The sequence below is a fragment of the Brachyhypopomus gauderio genome, unplaced genomic scaffold, assembly GCF_052324685.1.
Source record: "Brachyhypopomus gauderio isolate BG-103 unplaced genomic scaffold, BGAUD_0.2 sc49, whole genome shotgun sequence".
In the NCBI taxonomy this organism is placed as follows: domain Eukaryota; kingdom Metazoa; phylum Chordata; class Actinopteri; order Gymnotiformes; family Hypopomidae; genus Brachyhypopomus; species Brachyhypopomus gauderio.
The window spans coordinates 105,001-123,560 of NW_027506874.1; the positions used below are offsets into that span (position 1 = coordinate 105,001).

An 18,560-nucleotide genomic window follows, 5' to 3' on the forward strand; every position below is an offset into this window, starting at 1 on the left:
ACACACACACACGTACACACACACACGTACATACACACACGTACATACACACACGTACATACACACGTACATACACACACACACACACACATACATACACACGTACGTACGCACGCACGTACGCACGCACGCACGCACGCACACGCACGCACACACATCACGTACACGCACACACGTACACGCACACGCACACACGTACACGCACACGCACACACGTACACACACACACGTACACACACACACACACGTAAACACACACACACACGTAAACACACACACATGTACACGTACAGGAGTGAAGCAGCTCTCTGCTCTACTGGAGGATCCACACTGTACACTGGAGATACTAGAGTGAGTTACTGACTTATTGACTCTTTATACACACACACACACACACACACACACACACACACACACACAAATACACACACACGCGCGAACACACACGCGCGAACACACACGCACGAACACACACGCACGAACACACACGTACATACACACACACACACGTACATACACACACACGTACATACACACACACACACACGTACATACACACACACACACACGTACATACACACACACACACGTACATACACACACACACGTACATACACACACACGTACGTACGCACGCACGCACACGCACGCACACGCACGCACACGCACGCACGCACATCACGTACACACACACGCACGTACACGTACACATGCACGTACACGCACACACACACACACACACACACATATACACACATACACACACTTGTCCTGTAACTGCTGCCATATGATTGTTAAGTTCAATAAAATGGTTCAGAAAAAATAAAATGAATGTTTTTATACTTTTGTTTTATGTTCTCCAAGTTCATTGTGATGTTATAGAGCTGTGGAGGTCGAATAAGTGGAATTATTATCACAATATGAAAGTGAACCAGTAACTGTGTGTGTGTGTGTGTGTGTGTGTGTGTGTGTGTGTGTGTGTGTGTGTGTGTGTGTGTGTGTGTGTGTGTGTGTGTTTGTGAGGCAAGGTGTGTGTGTGGGAGTGAGAGAGATGTTTGTGTTCCCATGTGTGTTGATGTGTAAGCGTGAGTTTTTCTCCTTCTCTCTACAGTCTGTCTGTCTGTAGTATTAGAGAGGAAGGCTGTGCTGCTCTGTGTTCAGCTCTGAGGTCAAACCCCTCATCACACCTGAGAGAGCTGAATCTGAACCACAATGAACCAGGAAACTCAGGAGTGAAGCAGCTCTCTGCTCTACTGGAGGATCCACACTGTACACTGGAGAAACTAGGGTGAGTTACTGACTTACTGACTCTTTACACACACACACACACACACACACACACACACACACACACACAAGTACATACACAAACACACATGTACACACACACGCGCGCACATGTACACACACACACACGTACACACACACACGTACACACACACACGTACACACACACGCACACAAATACACACACGCACACACAAGTACATACACACACACGTACACGCACACACGCGCACGCACACACGTACACGCGCACACACACACACACACGTACGTACACACACGTACATACACACACACACGTACATACACACACACGTACATACACACACACGCACATGCACGCACGCACATCACGTACACACACATGCACGTACACGCACACGTACACACACACACACACACACATATACACACATACACACATACACACACTTGTCCTGTAACTGCTGCCATATGATTGTTAAGTTCAGTAAAATGGTTCAGAAAAAATAAAATGAATGTTTTTATACTTTTGTTTTATGTTCTCCAAGTTCATTGTGATGTTATGGAGCTGTGGAGGTGGAATAAGTGGAATTATTATCACAATATGAAAGTGAACCAGTAACTGTGTGTGTGTGTGTGTTTGTGTGTTTGTGAGGCAAGGTGTGTGTGTGGGAGTGAGAGAGATGTTTGTGTTCCCATGTGTGTTGATGTGTAAGTGTTAGTTTTTCTCCTTCTCTCTACAGTCTGTCTGGCTGCAGTATTAGAGAGAAAGGCTGTGCTGCTCTGTGTTCAGCTCTGAGGTCAAACCCCTCATCACACCTGAGAGAGCTGAATCTGTCTGGCAATGAACCAGGAGACTCAGGAGTGAAGCAGCTCTCTGCTCTACTGGAGGATCCACACTGTACACTGGAGATACTAGTGTGAGTTACTGACTTACTGACTCTATATACATGCACACACACACACACACACACACACACACACACAAGTACATACACACACACGTACACGCACACACACAAGTACATACACACACGTACACGCACACACGCGCACACACACACGTACGTACACACACACACGTACATACACACACACACGTACATACACACACACACGTACATACACACATACATACACACGCACGTACACGCACACGTACACACACACACACACACACACACACACACACACACACACATATACACACATACACACATACACACACTTGTCCTGTAACTGCTGCCATATGATAAGTTCAGTAAAATGGTTCAGAAAAAATTAAATGAATGTTTTTATACTTTTGTTTTATGTTCTCCAAGTTCATTGTGATGTTATGGAGCTGTGGAGGTGGAATAAGTGGAATTATTATCACAATATGAAAGTGAACCAGTAACTCTGTGTGTGTGTGTGTGTGTGTGTGTCGCAAGGTGTGTGTGTGGGAGTGAGAGAGATGTTTGTGTTCCCATGTGTGTTGATGTGTAAGTGTGAGTTTTTCTCCTTCTCTCTACAGTCTGTCTGGCTGCAGTATTAGAGAGGAAGGCTGTGCTGCTCTGTGTTCAGCTCTGAGGTCAAACCCCTCATCACACCTGAGAGAGCTGAATCTGAACAACAATGATCCAGGAGACTCCGGAGTGAAGCAGCTCTCTGCTCTACTGGAGGATCCACACTGTACACTGGAGAAACTAGAGTGAGTTACTGACTTACTGACTCTTTATACACACACACACACACACACACACACACACACACACGCGTACACACACACGCATACACACACACGCATACACACACACGCATACACACACACGCATACACACACACGCATACACACACACACATACACACACACACATACACACACACACATACACACACACACATACATACACACACACATACATACACACATACATACACACATACAGGATCCACACTGTACACTGGAGACCCTACAATGAGTGTTTACACTGATTGAGTTTTTGTATAGAGTGTGATGAGTATGTGTTCATGTCTGATTCTGTCCTATTCTCTGTCTTACAGTATCTTACCACTTCAGTGGAGACACTGAAGTTGATCTGACCTGATCTGAGTCTCTTATGGGGCAGTCATGGCCTGGTGGTAGGGAACTGGTCTTGGGACTGGAGGGTCGTGGGTTTGATTCCCAGGCCTGAGGCCATGACTGAGGTGCCCTTGAGCAAGGCACCTAACCCCAACTGCTCCCCGGGCGCCGGGCTAGGGCTGCCCACCGCTCTGGGCACGTGTACACCACAGCCCCCTAGTAATCACTGGTGTGTGTTAACTGCACAGATGGGTTAAATGCGGAGGACAAATTTCGATTGCTGTGTAAAAAATCACAATTGACAAAATATGGCACTTTATACAACGAAGAGGACAACCACACACACACACACACACACATACACGCACACACGTGATTGTGATGATATTTTTATACTTTTGTTTTATGTTCTCTAAGTTCATAACCATCAACACTGTGAGAGGTGGAATAAGTGGAATTATCGCAATATGAAAGTGAACCAGGAACTGTGTGTGTGTGAAGATAATGTTGTGTATTTTACTCCAATCTTTATAAAATGTAGTCTGAAGGTAATAAATATATATGAATTAAACATGTAAAGCCCCGTGTAGACCATAATTTAACCTTTACTACAGGTATTGATATCAGTTCATCCATACACACTTTATCATTTCAATGTTTCTCTTGTCCACAAATCACCAGATGAAAATCACTGTGCATGTACGTATGTTTTTAGACTCCTGCATCATTAGATTATTATGAATGAATGAGTGTGTGTGTGTGTAGATAACTGTACATGTAGGTGTGTTTTTAGACTCCTACATCATTAGATTATTATGAATGAATGTGTGTGTGTGTATGTGTGTGTGTGTGTGTGTGTGTGTAGATAACTGTACATGTAGGTGTGTTTTTAGACTCCTGCATCATTAGATTATTATGAATGAATGTGTGTGTGTGTGTGTGTGTGTGTGTGTGTGTGTGTGTGTGTGTGTAGATAACTGTACATGTAGGTATGTTTTTAGACTCCTACATCATTAGATTATTATGAATGAATGTGTGTGTGTGTGTGTGTGTGTGTATAACTGTACATGTAGGTGTGTTTTTAGACTCCTACATCATTAGATTATTATGAATGAATGTGTGTGTGTGTGTGTGTGTGTGTGTGTGTGTGTGTGTGTGTGTAGATAACTGTAAATGTAGGTATGTTTTTAGACTCCTACATCATTAGATTATTATGGTCCTTCTTTAATTTAATCACGTGACCTACAACAGGGAAACATTTACAAATAAAAAGTTCTGAAGGTGTTGATGTGAAACGCTGCTGTAAATTATGTAGAACAGGGATGGGCAACTGGCCACACACGGCCCTCGTCCTCACTCAGTGCGGCCCGCAAATACATCAATAATAATTTAATAATTAAAAGAAAAAAACCGATAGAGCAGGACTTTTTTGTTCTTGTCACGTAGGGCTACGCCCCCCTCTCCCGTGTCGGTGTTGTTCCTTGCCCGGTTATCCCGTCCTGCGTATCTGTTGTCCTGGTTTCCCTCTGTCTGCCACGCCCGTGTCGTCATTGTGTTCAGTTGTGTCTAGTTTAGTCCTGTGTACTTGTATCTCTGTGTTTCGCCCGTTGTCGGTTGTTTGTGGTTTGTTCGGTTTTGTGGATTATCTGTCATCGCTGTTCTGGTATTTTCCGTCTCCGTTGTGTTTCTCCGTTGTGAATGGCTCTCCTGTTACGACTCCTGCCTGTCCTGTTGACCACTTGGACGGCTCTCCCGTTTTGACCCTGTACAAACGACTTCGCCTATGGAATTCCCCTTATTAAATCTCGCTCTTCTCAGTGTTTGTGTCCGCCTCCTCGCTCCACAGCGCGCTACGCATTACAGTTCTTTGATATGAAGGAGTTCAAATTCCTTTCTGCACTTTTTTATTAAGCAACTGTTTTGTCTTTGTTGCTTATTAAGGACATGTTAATGCATTTATATGCAGAAAATAGATGTATGTTGGTGCAATAAACATACAGATCTGAATTCATTTAAAATGTGTTCTTATTGAGAATAATTTGTAGTGTCTTTCATATCCAATTATTTGAAGTGCGTGGTCATGTGGCCCTCCAATAATAATGCTGAAAAAATGTTGGCCCTCTTTATCATGGAAGTTGCTCATCCCTGATGTAGAAAATGACCAATGTCTTTACAATCTGATTTCGTTCATCTGCCGCCATCTAGTGGTCAAAGGGGGCACAGCGCTCCGTTTGCTCTGGGCTGTTGGGCAACAGGTGTTTGTTTGGGAACTTGAACAAGAGTGAAAGAAATGTGTCCTAAATAAAGTACTGAACTACGTATTTCTAATGGTTACAGATGTCAGTTATGCTGTTTATGAAATAAACAAACTGTCTCACTTGTCCTTAGTATTGTTCACCTAAAGGTACAAAGTGAACTTCATTTCACAGGTGTAGAAAAAGGCCCCTAGAGCTCAGAGGGTCTTTAAACTGCTCAAATCACAGCTCAAAACACAGCTAAAGTAGCTCAAAACACAACTTTAAACTCAGCTTTGAACACAGCTCGAAACTGTTTTAATACTTTTATTAACATATAAAACGCTGCATGGCTTAGCTCCAGACTATCTTAGTGAACTTATTGAACAATATAACCCAGCGCGTTCACTTCGCTCGCAGGATGCAGGGTTATTAACTGTTCCTAGGATCAAAAAGATCACAGCAGGTGGAAGAGCCTTTTCTTTCAAAGCTCCACAATTGTGGAATAATCTTCCTGCCTCTATTCGGGACTCAGACACAGTCTCAATGTTTAAAACTCGATTAAAGACTCATCTGTTTAGTTTGGCCTTTGATTAATCTGTTACATAGTTACTACATCTCGTATCTTTTCTCCGAGGTTCACCTGGAGAGTAACATTGCAGTCGGAGCCTACAATACCAGCATCGCTGCTCCGACATGGAATGAAAGCCTGGCGTTCATCAACAGACATTTACAGTGACAGTATCATAACCCAGAACTTTCATTTTTACCTTCACTTAGTCTGATTGTGTGATTTGTGTGTGACTTGTGTACTTGTCTGTATTTTGTGTAATTTGTGTGTTAACGGGCCGCCCAATGGAGGATGGGTTCCCTTTTGAGTCTTGGTTCTCCCGAGGTTTCTTCCTAATCCCCACCATCATAGGGAGTTTTTCCTCGCCACTGTCGCCTTTGGCTTGCTCATTAGGGTTCTGGACCCATAGTATTGTTAACCTTTTAAATCCTGTAAAGCGCTTTGTGACAACATGTGTTGTGAAAAGCGCTATACAAATAAACTTTGATTTGATACTGCATGCACTATCTGTGGCGGCCATTTTGAGACATTCTTTACGTTTTTCAGATTCTTGTACTAGTTCACTTTAAAACTAGATATCTCAAGTTGTACATATAGGAAAATTATCATTCAGGGCTCAAACTGAAGCAGACAGTTGGGGGAACATTGATTCACTTCAATATCATATTCCCATAATTGTGTTTTATTTTAGAGCCTCTTACATATGCTAATATGCCCGGAAAGTCAGGAATGCAGTGTTGAACTTGAACTTCACAAAGTATGTATATTCACATAGTTATTCAAATCTAGTCAGAAAAAGAAAATATAATTCACCAGGGCATCTCTGTCAACATAGAAAAAATGAAGCAAATCCATGCAAGCATTGAAAAGTTATTCAGCTTTATTCAAGGTGTGTCCAGTGCACCAAACCCATGTCCAAATATGCCACACCCCATACACACCATTAGCCAACTAAGCTAACATGCTAACAAATTCCTTACACGAAACCGAGGAGCTACAACAAACAACAACGTTGCACATATTACAGAAAGACCAGAAAATAACAATGAATAAATTCCATGTCCAATTATGAACGTTATGATATTTATGTCCAATATAGTCCGACAGGCTAAGCTAAGCTTATGTCGCCAACTCCGGTAGCATCCGACACGATACATAGTACTCCAGCACTCAAAAGCTCCAATACTGTTTATAATCTAATGTTTAGTAATAGATTATATATTTTGTACAAAATCGCTTATGTAAAATTATCCATTTTTACTCACGAGTAGGTTGAATCGCGTTGTAGCCGATGTACAGTCTCACTTCCGGGTTGGCGTCGTATCCGAAAAATGTAAATAAATTCCACCAAAAGTAATCCTTTTATTTTCTGTGATGTTCAAAAGTATCCACAATCGAAATAAAAACGAACAAAATAATCCATGACTGCTTCAGTTTCGCCGAACAGTGTGTTCTGGGGAGATTAGCTTAGGTTAGCAAAGGTTAGCTTATGTTGCTATGCTAGTGGACCCGTATTGGAAATGACTAGAGAGTTTACGAAGCCTCGTTACAAAGAAATCATCCACCAATCATGACAAATGAGGGCTGGTTAGCTTTAGAAGGAAGTGTTTTAACTATTGGTTAACTATTGGTTTAACTATTGGTTAAAACAGCTTTCAATCACTTCTAAGGCGCCAGATTGTCTCAGGAGGCTGATTGGTGAGCCCACCCCATCCCCCCCCCGCTCCCTTCGCACCTCACCGATGAGAGGTTGTATAACCTGTCATTAGTGTTGTGTCGTTCGCGAACTATTCGTTCAAATGAACGAAACATCTGAGTGAACGAACTGAATCGAATCACTTCCTCAGATGATTCGTTCCTTTTTCAGTTCAGTAATTGAGCTCAGCAGCGACCGTGCAGGCCGTCAGGGGAACTGCAGTGTGGTCTGTGAATCACCGAATCACCGAGGGAACTGCGCATGCTCCGTGATTCGTTCAGTGATTCGTTCATGAACTGAAAGCTCTCGTTCATTCTCTGGTTCGTTCATGAACTGAAAGCTCTCGTTCACTCACTGATTCGTTCATGAACTGGAAGCTCTCGTTCACTCTCTGATTCGTTCATGAACTGAAAGCTCTCGTTCACTCTCTGATTCGTTCATGAACTGAAAGCTCTCGTTCACTCTCTGATTCGTTCATGAACTGAAAGCTCTCGTTCATTTTCTGATTCGTTCATGAACTGAAAGTTCTCGTTCATTTTCTGATTCGTTCACTGAACGTAATGTCACCCAGAGAACTGTTGCTAAGGACGTGATTCACGTTTGCACTGCCACTCACTCACATTTTCTTTTTGATTGCACATTTAAGTTGATATTTTCATCTGAATGTACAGTTTTTATCTTAATGTTGCTCTTAATTTAATATTTATTTTGCACTTTTGTAGGTTAGTTCATACTTGTTTTTGTATTATGTTACAGTGATCCTGCGCCAGTTCGTGCTTCAGCTTTTGTGAATTCACTCTTTCACTGGTTTTTATAAGATATTAATGGGAAAAATAATTCGCGGGTCATCACTTTTTCGTCGGTTGCCTGCGGAATTCGATCGGCGGAAAAAATATATATTTTATGATTTTTTACATGATAAAATCCCAAAATATAGAAAAATATATTATAAGTATTAATTCTAACAATTAACAAGGAATGTTATAAATTATAAAATAGTACGAATTACAGTAAATAGTGCATATTTACTCTCGGAAACGAGAACCAGCATCGCTTGCCTGAGTCGCTACTCGCCTACATGAGATTGTATACAACACGACTGGTTGCTCGCTGGACAAGCACACATGCACAGAACAGTGTGGGGATGGTTATTAAGTGAATAGGAAAGGTTTATGTAAAGGTGTTGGGAGGGTTTATAAAGCCCTAATATAGTGTATAAATACTGAAATACCGTTTCTATTTTCGGTTATTGCAGGTAGTTCTGGAATCTCCAGAATGCGATAAAGGCAGGATTACTGTATTTGTAATGTAATTTATATTTTATAATAATTTATATTTAATAAACCCAACATTTAGTTGCAATTATTTATTCATAAATTTTCTACACTCTCGTCTCCTGGTCCATGAGGCCGTGAACTAAACTGAAACATGAACCGTTCAGCCGTGTATCAGTTAAGGCTGGATACTTTCGCGAGTCATCATAGCACGCGACTCCGCACACAACGGCGGAGGCGTTTAACACTAGAGCTCCTGAGAATTCAGGATTCTGAGGACATCACCCCTCCTTCTTCTCCTTCTTGCCAGCAATTAGCAATGCCAAACATCACCCTTTATTATGTTAATTCACAGAGCAAGACTGAGGCAGCAGCCTCACCCAGAAAGTCTCTGATCACAGAGATCACAGATCACAAACAAGCAGAAACACAAATGCTTCTATCAAATGCTTCTAACACAAATATAGATAGATAGATAGATAGATAGATAGATAGATAGATAGATAGAGGTAGTATAAGAAATGTACAAAGAGCAAGATTCAAGCCTGCTGTTTAGATCACAAACAAGCAGAAACACAAATGCGGAAACGCGGAAACAGAAAGTGTTTGATTAAAACAAATATTATATAGTATAGTATATGAAATATACAAAGAGCAAGATTCAAACATTTTTATTTATTTTTATTGTTTGACGGGACTCATTAGAGAAACTGTCGTCTCTATGTGCGATTGAATTGTAACTTTTGAAACACGAGTCTACAAATTTTCTGCCGTTTGTTGTAGTATCGGTAACATACAGTCTGCTTGTAACTTCAACTTTTTCGTGAAGTATCACGTTTGGTGTTTTGGTCATATGAGCTTGGGGGTGAGCCAGCTTGTGCTTTGGCAGGCGTATGAGCTTGGGGAGAGCCAGGGCTTTGGCAGGCGTATGAGCTGGGGGTGAGCCGCTTCCACCGCATTACCAAGACAATGGGCGTTAATCCCTTCACAGCAGGGGAGTGGGCTACATGGACCCTACCAAGCCCTGTGAAATTTTTCGCTTCTCTAGGAGCTCTAGTGTTAAACTTGACACGTCACATTCTTTACAGTGTTGTCCGAAACGATATGTATAAAGAAACACCCCTCAAAAACAGGGGGAATGAACATTTACCTGATGAATTTTAATGTTGTATTGTGTTCCAGGTTTGAAAGTGAAATGGAATTTAGGCTAAAGTTGAAAATGCTTGAACTTGTAATTACTTCATATCACAACAAATAGGTATCTGCAGGGTTGCCAACTCTCATGCAATGAGCGTGAGACACACGCATTTGACTGTCTTCACACGCCACACATCCGAGAAAAAAAATCTAGTTCATTTACCGCTGATCCACATCTATGATTCAATGAGTTACTAGTTCACTCTGGCGCCAAGCACTGGCGATCGATCGCGATATAATATAATCCATTTTACACCCCCCCCCCCCCCCCAACTAAAAGAACTGTTTTGCCCATCACTACCTGTCATTCAAAGTCACTACCCCCCCCCCCCCTTCAGACCAATAAAAACCACTCAAATCAAAGCAGAACCGCTGCAGCTTTGTAATAAGAGGACAAATCAGCTTTCAAAACGCTTCGGTGACGCTTAGGGGGCAGATTTGTCGGAGCGTCTCATCCAGGAAGTTGATTACGGACAATTTTGCAGTGAGGTGAGCAAGCTTTTTAAGATATTTAACCACAACGGATCTACGATGTTAAGGTCTTAAATTAAAGCCTTATTGGTATACGATTTTTAGGTGACAAAACATTAAGACATCTCACATCGCGGGGTGCACTTTTGTCACCAACTTCCAAGCCGGATATCTCGCGAACGGTTGCACGTAGACGTCTAAAACCCGGTAGGCATGTAGATGGGATAGGAAATTTTGAATTTATCGCTTGTTCGGAGATTCATTAATGTTTAATATGTTTTATAAGGCCCTAAATGAGCTAGGGGGCGCTTCTGCATAATAGGGTTCCTCCAGATGAGGCATCTAACACACGCTGTCCGCTGTACAACGCAGAGATGCACCACTGACATATCATTGGTCCACATCAGAGCAGAGCCACGCCTACCACGACCATGGGCGTAGCTGCGATGAGCCACGCTCTCCAAGATGTCCACCACGCCGACACAGCTCTCTGCTCATCTCGCTTCAGTCCTGCAGCTACTTCCTTCATCCTTCACAGGAATGGTGATGTTTCCTGTGGACTCATCGTTAGCAGGTATATAAGTACAACATCGGTCTCCTACCATGGCACACACTCCTCCTTCTTTGGCGAGGATTATGTCCAGTGCCATCCTGTTCTGTTCTGACATCATTCTTAGTGCAGTCAGCTCGGTCTTGATGCCTTCTGTTGCAGCAATAGTTCTGTTCACAAATGTTGCCAGTCTATAATGTACTCTATTCAAGTCCCTGCGGACGCTGCCCACTCTGTACATCGGTAACATTATTTCTATGAATCGCTGGAACTCGCTGGTCAGTCTGTACTCCTCAGGAACAGTCTGCACATTCGCCCTCGGAAACCTACTTCTCTTTGGAGGCTCGTACGTGGTGATGACCTTCAAATGTGCCTCCACTGCCACCAGTGCACATGTTCCTCTTTGCATTCTCGGCAGAAATAGATACAACTGACTTCCGCACCACCAATACCAATCCGGGATCCACAACTTACAGTCTGTATTAAACATTGGTCTGGCCTCCGCCAGGTGGGGGTCGTTCCATCCTTTCAGATTCACTGAATTTACACACTGCTCGCTGCTCAACCCTCTCTGGGACAGCGACAGGCCTGCTGTGTAGTAATCATTAGGCCTAATTATTATTTCATGTTTTGTAAAAAAACATTGCCATTACTAAATAAAACTAGTTGTTATCATTATTGAGATGAAATAGGCATTCCAATGATCATGTTAAATAAAGATAACTTAATATGTTAAGTTTATGATTGGTAGGGGTGGGGCTTGTTTGAATCGGACCACTGCACAGTGTGCATGAAGAGTTGTTCTGGTTGTGCATATTGTTTGAAGAACATTTCGTTATCACCCCGCTGCAGCCCAAATGTATGAGTTTTGAAATCAGTGTTTCTTCAAATGAGTATTTGCAATGTTGTCAGCTTTCAGTGCATGTAACTTATTTAGCTAACGCTAATATATTCTTATCGGTTCATATAGCGTTAGAACATGTGTCTGGCATTCCTGTCCGATCATAGTTTAACTATAAACGTAGCGTTGAAATATGTGTTCTGACGGTTTGGAGTTTATGGCTAATTTTAACTAATAATGTTATATGTTTTTTATATTGAAGCTTCGGTCCAATGGGGGACGGCGCTACTTCCCATGAGTCCCTGCGACTCCGGTATCGTTCTCTGTTAATGTGATGTCTATGCATGTGTTGATTGATCGTGTACTTGATTATGTGCGTTACCTGGTTTAAGTTTCCCTTCATCAGTTTATGTAGTTGTACTGTGTGAATTATTTCATGCCATGTTTGTGTAGTGTTGTCGTGTTATTGCCGTTCCCTCATGTTTCGTGTCTAAATTAAGTCTGTTCTGTGTGATTGAGGTGTCTTGCGTGAGTAAGTTGCTGAGGCAAATTGAATTTAAAAAAGCCTTGTGTTGCAATGGGTCTGTTTGCTAACTCTCCTTCCTACACCACGCCACAATATTGTTATAATTGTATGTGAACTAGAGTAAAGACCACTAATGAAAACTTGATTTGTCCATTGCATCCACTTAAGAGTCTATGCTAATACAACTTAACTTCTTTAGTTTCTCTTTGTGCAAAAACTTAAGTAATTTAAGGCAACGGGTTTCCACGCAATTTTCTAGTAAAGTCAACTAATTTGGGTTTAGAGAGTAGGGTGAAGAAACGCGCTCGCAAAATCACAACTGACCCCTCACATCTTGGACATCATCTCTTCCAGACGATCCCCTCTGGTAGAAGACTAAGGACCATTAAAACCAGCACAACACGACATGCTAACAGCTTCTTTCCCAGAGCTGTAGCTCTTCTCAACCACAGCGGACTCTTGAGTCTTTAAACCAACTGGACTTAACTGCATTGAACAGGACATGTCGCTCACTTGTGCTAATGCTAATTTGCACAGCTGTACAATGTTAACATCATCCTACAACATTATTAAACATAAACCTACCTCAGGAACATCTGGATACATATATATTCATACTCACATATTCATACTCACATGTGTACAGTACAGATTTTATATTTTACATTTTATATTGTCTTATTTATGTCTTTGTCTACACTCTTTTTTCTAGTACTTAACTGTATTCTAGAGTCTATTTATTGTGTATTGTACCTTTTAGAGTTATGTTTGTCAACAGTGTTCACGTGTTACATGTCATACATGTGTTGCTCTCACCAAGACAAATAACATACCTGGTGAAATAAAGAGATTCTGATTCTGAAATCATGGACATCTCTTTAAACGTTTCAGTGTTGTATTTAACAAAACACATATCAACATCCCTGTCTTTTTTATTCCTCATTCCTGCCAGTTGGAATGTATCAATATGTGTGGTGTGTGCATCATTGAAAACTAATTGTGTCTTACCTGCACTGTCCAGTCTCACCAGTTCTTGATCTTGGCTTAGTCAGTTGGACTGATCCGTACCCCCGGGCGCTCCCCCCGCAACATTGGGACAGTACTTTGCAAAATGTCCAGCTCCTCCACAGCTCCACCATATATCTCCAGGTCTTGCTTGCCTCAGGGCCCACCCATGGTTTCCGGGTGGCGGCCCCCATCTTCCTCCTCTGCTTTGCTGTGTTCTCTGCGTGGGGAGCATGTGAGAGGAGCTTCACCATAGGGGCTGTTTCCCATCCTATGCATAATTTCTTTACAGATTTCTGCAAGGTGGGCACCAGTCCATTCAGGAAAGTTGTGCAGAGCAGGGTCTCCTATACATGTGGAACTCCATCTTCTCTGGCCATTTCTCCAGGGTTTTCAATGCCACAATACCTTTCATGGAGCACTACTAGTCTATCCAAGTATGATTCCACAGTCTCATCATCGTCCTGTCGGCATCTTGCCACTCTAACTGGATCAGGGCGCAGTAGGAAGGCCATTTTAATGTGGCCCTTCAACTGCTCCATGGCTGCTCAGTATTGTACATTTTCACCATCCCCCCATTCAGGGTCTGTCATTCTCAAATCCTCCTGTGGCCAGTCTCCCGCCACCTTACCCCAGTCAAGGCTCAGGTGAGCCCTCAGCAGTCTTCTCAACTCGCCGGTGTTAGGTGTAAATTCTTGGCATCACTGGTGGACCTGCCTGGCGAACTTCTCCCCGCCCACATCTTTAGGGTTGTCCATCTGTCGCATGACCTCTTTGACTGTCCTCACTCTCTCTGGTCTGGTGTCCAGATACTGTCCTTCTCGCTCTCTCTAGTCTGTCCAGATACTGTCCTTCTCGCTCTCTCTAGTCTGCTGTCCAGATACTGTCCTTCTCGCTCTCTCTAGTCTGCTGTCCAGATACTGTCCTTCTCGCTCTCTCTAGTCTGTCCAGATACTGTCCTTCTCGCTCTCTCTAGTCTGTTCAGATACTGTCCTTCTCGCTCTCTCTAGTCTGTTCAGATACTGTCCTTCTCGCTCTCTCTAGTCTGTCCAGATACTGTCCTTCTCGCTCTCTCTAGTCTGTCCAGATACTGTCCTTCTCGCTCTCTCTGGTCTGTCCAGATACTGTCCTTCTCGCTCTCTCTAGTCTGTTCAGATACTGTCCTTCTCGCTCTCTCTAGTCTGTCCAGATACTGTCCTTCTCGCTCTCTCTGGTCTGTCCAGATACTGTCCTTCTCGCTCTCTCTAGTCTGTCCAGATACTGTCCTTCTCGCTCTCTCTAGTCTGCTGTCCAGATACTGTCCTTCTCGCTCTCTCTGGTCTGTCCAGATACTGTCCTTCTCGCTCTCTCTAGTCTGTCCAGATACTGTCCTTCTCGCTCTCTCTAGTCTGCTTTCCAGATACTGTCCTTCTCGCTCTCTCTAGTCTGTTCAGATACTGTCCTTCTCGCTCTCTCTAGTCTGTCCAGATACTGTCCTTCTCGCTCTCTCTGGTCTGTCCAGATACTGTCCTTCTCGCTCTCTCTAGTCTGTCCAGATACTGTCCTTCTCGCTCTCTCTAGTCTGCTTTCCAGATACTGTCCTTCTCGCTCTCTCTAGTCTGTTCAGATACTGTCCTTCTCGCTCTCTCTAGTCTGTCCAGATACTGTCCTTCTCGCTCTCTCTAGTCTGTCCAGATACTGTCCTTCTCGCTCTCTCTAGTCTGCTGTCCAGATACTGTCCTTCTCGCTCTCTCTAGTCTGCTGATGCTCATCTGCTCTCAGTTCCTTCCACTAAACTGTGCATGTACGGTCAAAGAGCTTTCAGTGTTATGGAACTCTATCCCTTTGTATCTCCGCTCTTGCCAATCAATTAATGTTTTTAAGAAGCACTTAAAACGTTTCTTTTTGAGATTGCTTATATAATTTCTTAATTAATTTTAATTGTAATGTATTTTATTGATTTAATTTATTTAGCATGTGCTATGTCTTAAGTTATGTACACTATGTAAAGTGTCCTTGAGTATCCTGAAAGGCGCTCATAAATAAAATTATTATTATTATTATTATTATTATTATGTCTGACATAATCCATGGGCGGTGGACCAACATGAGTCTGTTGTGGCCTGCCACCTCCACCATCGGCATCTGGTGGACCTCTCGTCTCTCCTTCTTCTGTTTTTTCTTTCTGATGAGGCCTGTGTTGCGAAACTTGGCCCCTGTCTGTGTGAGCCCGCGGCCTTGTTCTTCTCCTGTTTCCTGCTCACTCTCTGTGTCGTCCTCGCTGTAGGCAGGCTTCTACACAGGCATCTACACAGGCATCTACACAGGCATCTACACAGGCATCTACACAGGCTTCTACACAGGCATCTACACAGGCTTCTACACAGGCATCTACACAGGCATCTACACAGGCTTCTACACAGGCAGGTTTCTGGCTCTGCTGCTCTTCTTGTGGAGTTGGTAGTTGTTCGTGGACCCGTCACTCTTCTTGTGGTGTTGGTGGTTGTGTGTGGACAGGCTTGTTTTTCCCCTCCAGCCAGTCTATCCCTTAGCACTTTTAAATGTTCTAAGCTAAGTGACCCTTTGGCTGGAAAACCAAAATGCAAAACCAATTTTGAAAACTGTTCAACACTTTCTGAGCCATAATAAGTTATCATAAAATTAACATTGTGGTGTGTTTACATTGGGGTGGTGTGTATTTTATTGCAACATCTTCAGGCTTCCCCTTACTGTGTTTTGTGTTTCTGTTCCCTATTTTTTCAGTTCTTACAGAGAGACTTTATGTAATTTGGGATTAAATTTAGGCCTGATTTTGTGCTGAACTCGCCACAAACTACTGTGCTGGGCGCCTAATTCTTCACGTACTGGTACGATTTTCCCTAGACTAATAATGACCCTCGTCTAGTTATCCCCTTACGCTATTTATGGTCGTCACCATAAGTGCTCAGCCAGCCTCACTGCAACTGAGATCTTATGATACTAGACTATCCTGTCTTAGTATCAGCGGCTCTACTCTCTTCCTTATGTTAATCCACGAAGCGTGGATAAAACACTATGGCGTCTGAGTGACCTGCAGCACAGCAGGCATCTAAAACCACAATTCACACTGATGAAGTACCTCTGAAGAGCCAGATCTTCACTCAGGAGGTCCCATCTGGGTCGCCAAAATTGTTGTGGAAATTCTCCATCACAACAACCGGGGTCTCTCTGTAAGAAAAGATACTCGGAGAGTATAAAGGTATAAAGATAGTATAAAGAGAGTATAAAGATACTCTGAGAGATACTCGGAAAAGAGCGACGGAGAGTGACAGTTAGTAAAAGTAAAAGATTTAAAGTAAAAGATTTATTGCCATGTTGAAAATTCTGTCAACACAGCCTTTGCAGTAAAAATTGTGTATTTTTATCGTTTGTTTCATTTAATTCCAGTTTGAGTTTCCTCAGCTTGTTTAGTGTGTATTCTTGTGGTGAAGCAGCATGGGCAGCTTCTAAAGATTTTAATTTTTCTTCCAATTCTAATACCAGTGTTTTTTCTGTCTTTTTCTTATGTGTGCAGTAGGATATTATTTTCCCCCGCATTACTGCCTTCCCTGCTTCCCAAAGAACACACGGTGAGGTTCCTGGTAGATCGTTATATTCTAAATATGTTGCCCATTCTTTTTTGAAGTAATTAATGAAATCTTGTTCCTTAAGTAATGATGTATTTAATCTCCAGTTCCTAGTTGCTGGTGTGGTTCTTTTCTGTGTCAAAGAGAGACAGACCGGTCGGTGCATGGTCACTGATAGTGATAGGATGAATATGGGTGTCTGTGACATCTGTCATAATGGAATTGCTAACTAAGAAGTTGTCTAAACAAGAATGTGAGTGGTGTACTGCCGAAAAGAAGGTGTAATCCCGGAGAGTGGGGTGGTGTGATGTGGGGTGATCAGAGAGCCCAAAATCGTTCATATATTGTTTTAGGGTGTCTGCAGACTGCCAGTTCCTTTGACTCACTGCTGTACTGAGCCTGTCAATATCTGGATCAAGTACCAAGTTGAAGTCTCCTCCTATTATTAGTTTGGTGTCAGAGTGATCAGAGAGTGCAGTGAAAATATTGTGGAAAATGGAGGGGTCGTCAACATTTGGCCCATATATGTTAGCAAAACATAAACGCATATTTAGAATGGACAGGTTAAGTATTATGTATCTACCATCTGGATCTGTTATATTGTTGCTAATGGAAAAGCTTATCCTTTTGTTAATTAATATGGCCACCCCCCTTTGTTTTGAGTTGTAACAGGCTGAGTACGAATGTGGGAACTGAGGAGAGGTCAGTGTGTATGTAGGTGTTTTGGACACATGTGTTTCCTGTAGAAAGACAATATCTGCTTGTAAGTCGTTTAGGCGATTAAAAGTTTTCAATCTGTTTTCCCTCGAATCAGTTCCACGTACATTCCATGTGACAAACTTCAGTGAACTAATGTTAAAACTACTTGTTTGAGTGTTGGATGGTTGCTAAAGGTGTGTGTGTTGCACATCTGTGTTGTATGCCTGTGTTGTATGTTTCGTGTATGTGTCTGCGCTATATGTCTGTGTGTATGTGTCTGTGCCAGCATGAATCGGTCGTGTGTGTGTGTGTCTCCTGTGTGTTAGTGTGAGATTGTGCTGTATGTCTATGTGTGTGTCTGTTTTGTATTCCTGCCTTTGTGTGTGTGCGCATACAACACATTGCAGTCTTGAAAGTGGGTGAACAAATCGCTGGGTGAGTGTAGAAAGAGAAACGGAGAGGGAAAGGGAAAAGGTGACTGAAAAGTGCATATACATAAAAAAAAAGAGTGAACAATTAAGACTTATGAAGGAAAGCATACGGTACAATGCTAATTAGACCGGCATTAGTTATTTAAACTT

General features: G+C 42.5%; 1 protein-coding gene across 13 annotated transcripts in view; it reads left to right on the forward strand.

The window, feature by feature from the left end:
• Positions 1-18,560, forward strand: part of LOC143487703 (NACHT, LRR and PYD domains-containing protein 3-like) — a 267,073-nt gene that overhangs the window by 82,027 nt on the left and 166,486 nt on the right. Inside the window, exons 18-22 of one of the 13 annotated variants that reach the window (XR_013124337.1) lie at positions 1,112-1,288; positions 2,013-2,189; positions 2,783-2,959; positions 3,313-3,390; positions 6,203-6,600. The exons of 6 other annotated variants lie outside the window; for them this stretch is intronic. Coding sequence is in view for 6 of the 7 variants with exons in the window: in XM_076986789.1 (XP_076842904.1) it covers positions 1,112-1,288; positions 2,013-2,189; positions 2,783-2,959; positions 3,313-3,340 (559 nt within the window). In the remaining variant the exon portion in view is untranslated. Of the gene's footprint in view, positions 1-1,111; positions 1,289-1,929; positions 2,190-2,699; positions 2,960-3,312; positions 3,903-6,202; positions 6,601-18,560 lie in introns of those variants that run through there. 6 more of the 13 variants (XM_076986789.1, XM_076986794.1, XM_076986793.1 and 3 more) reach the window with 6 other exon arrangements.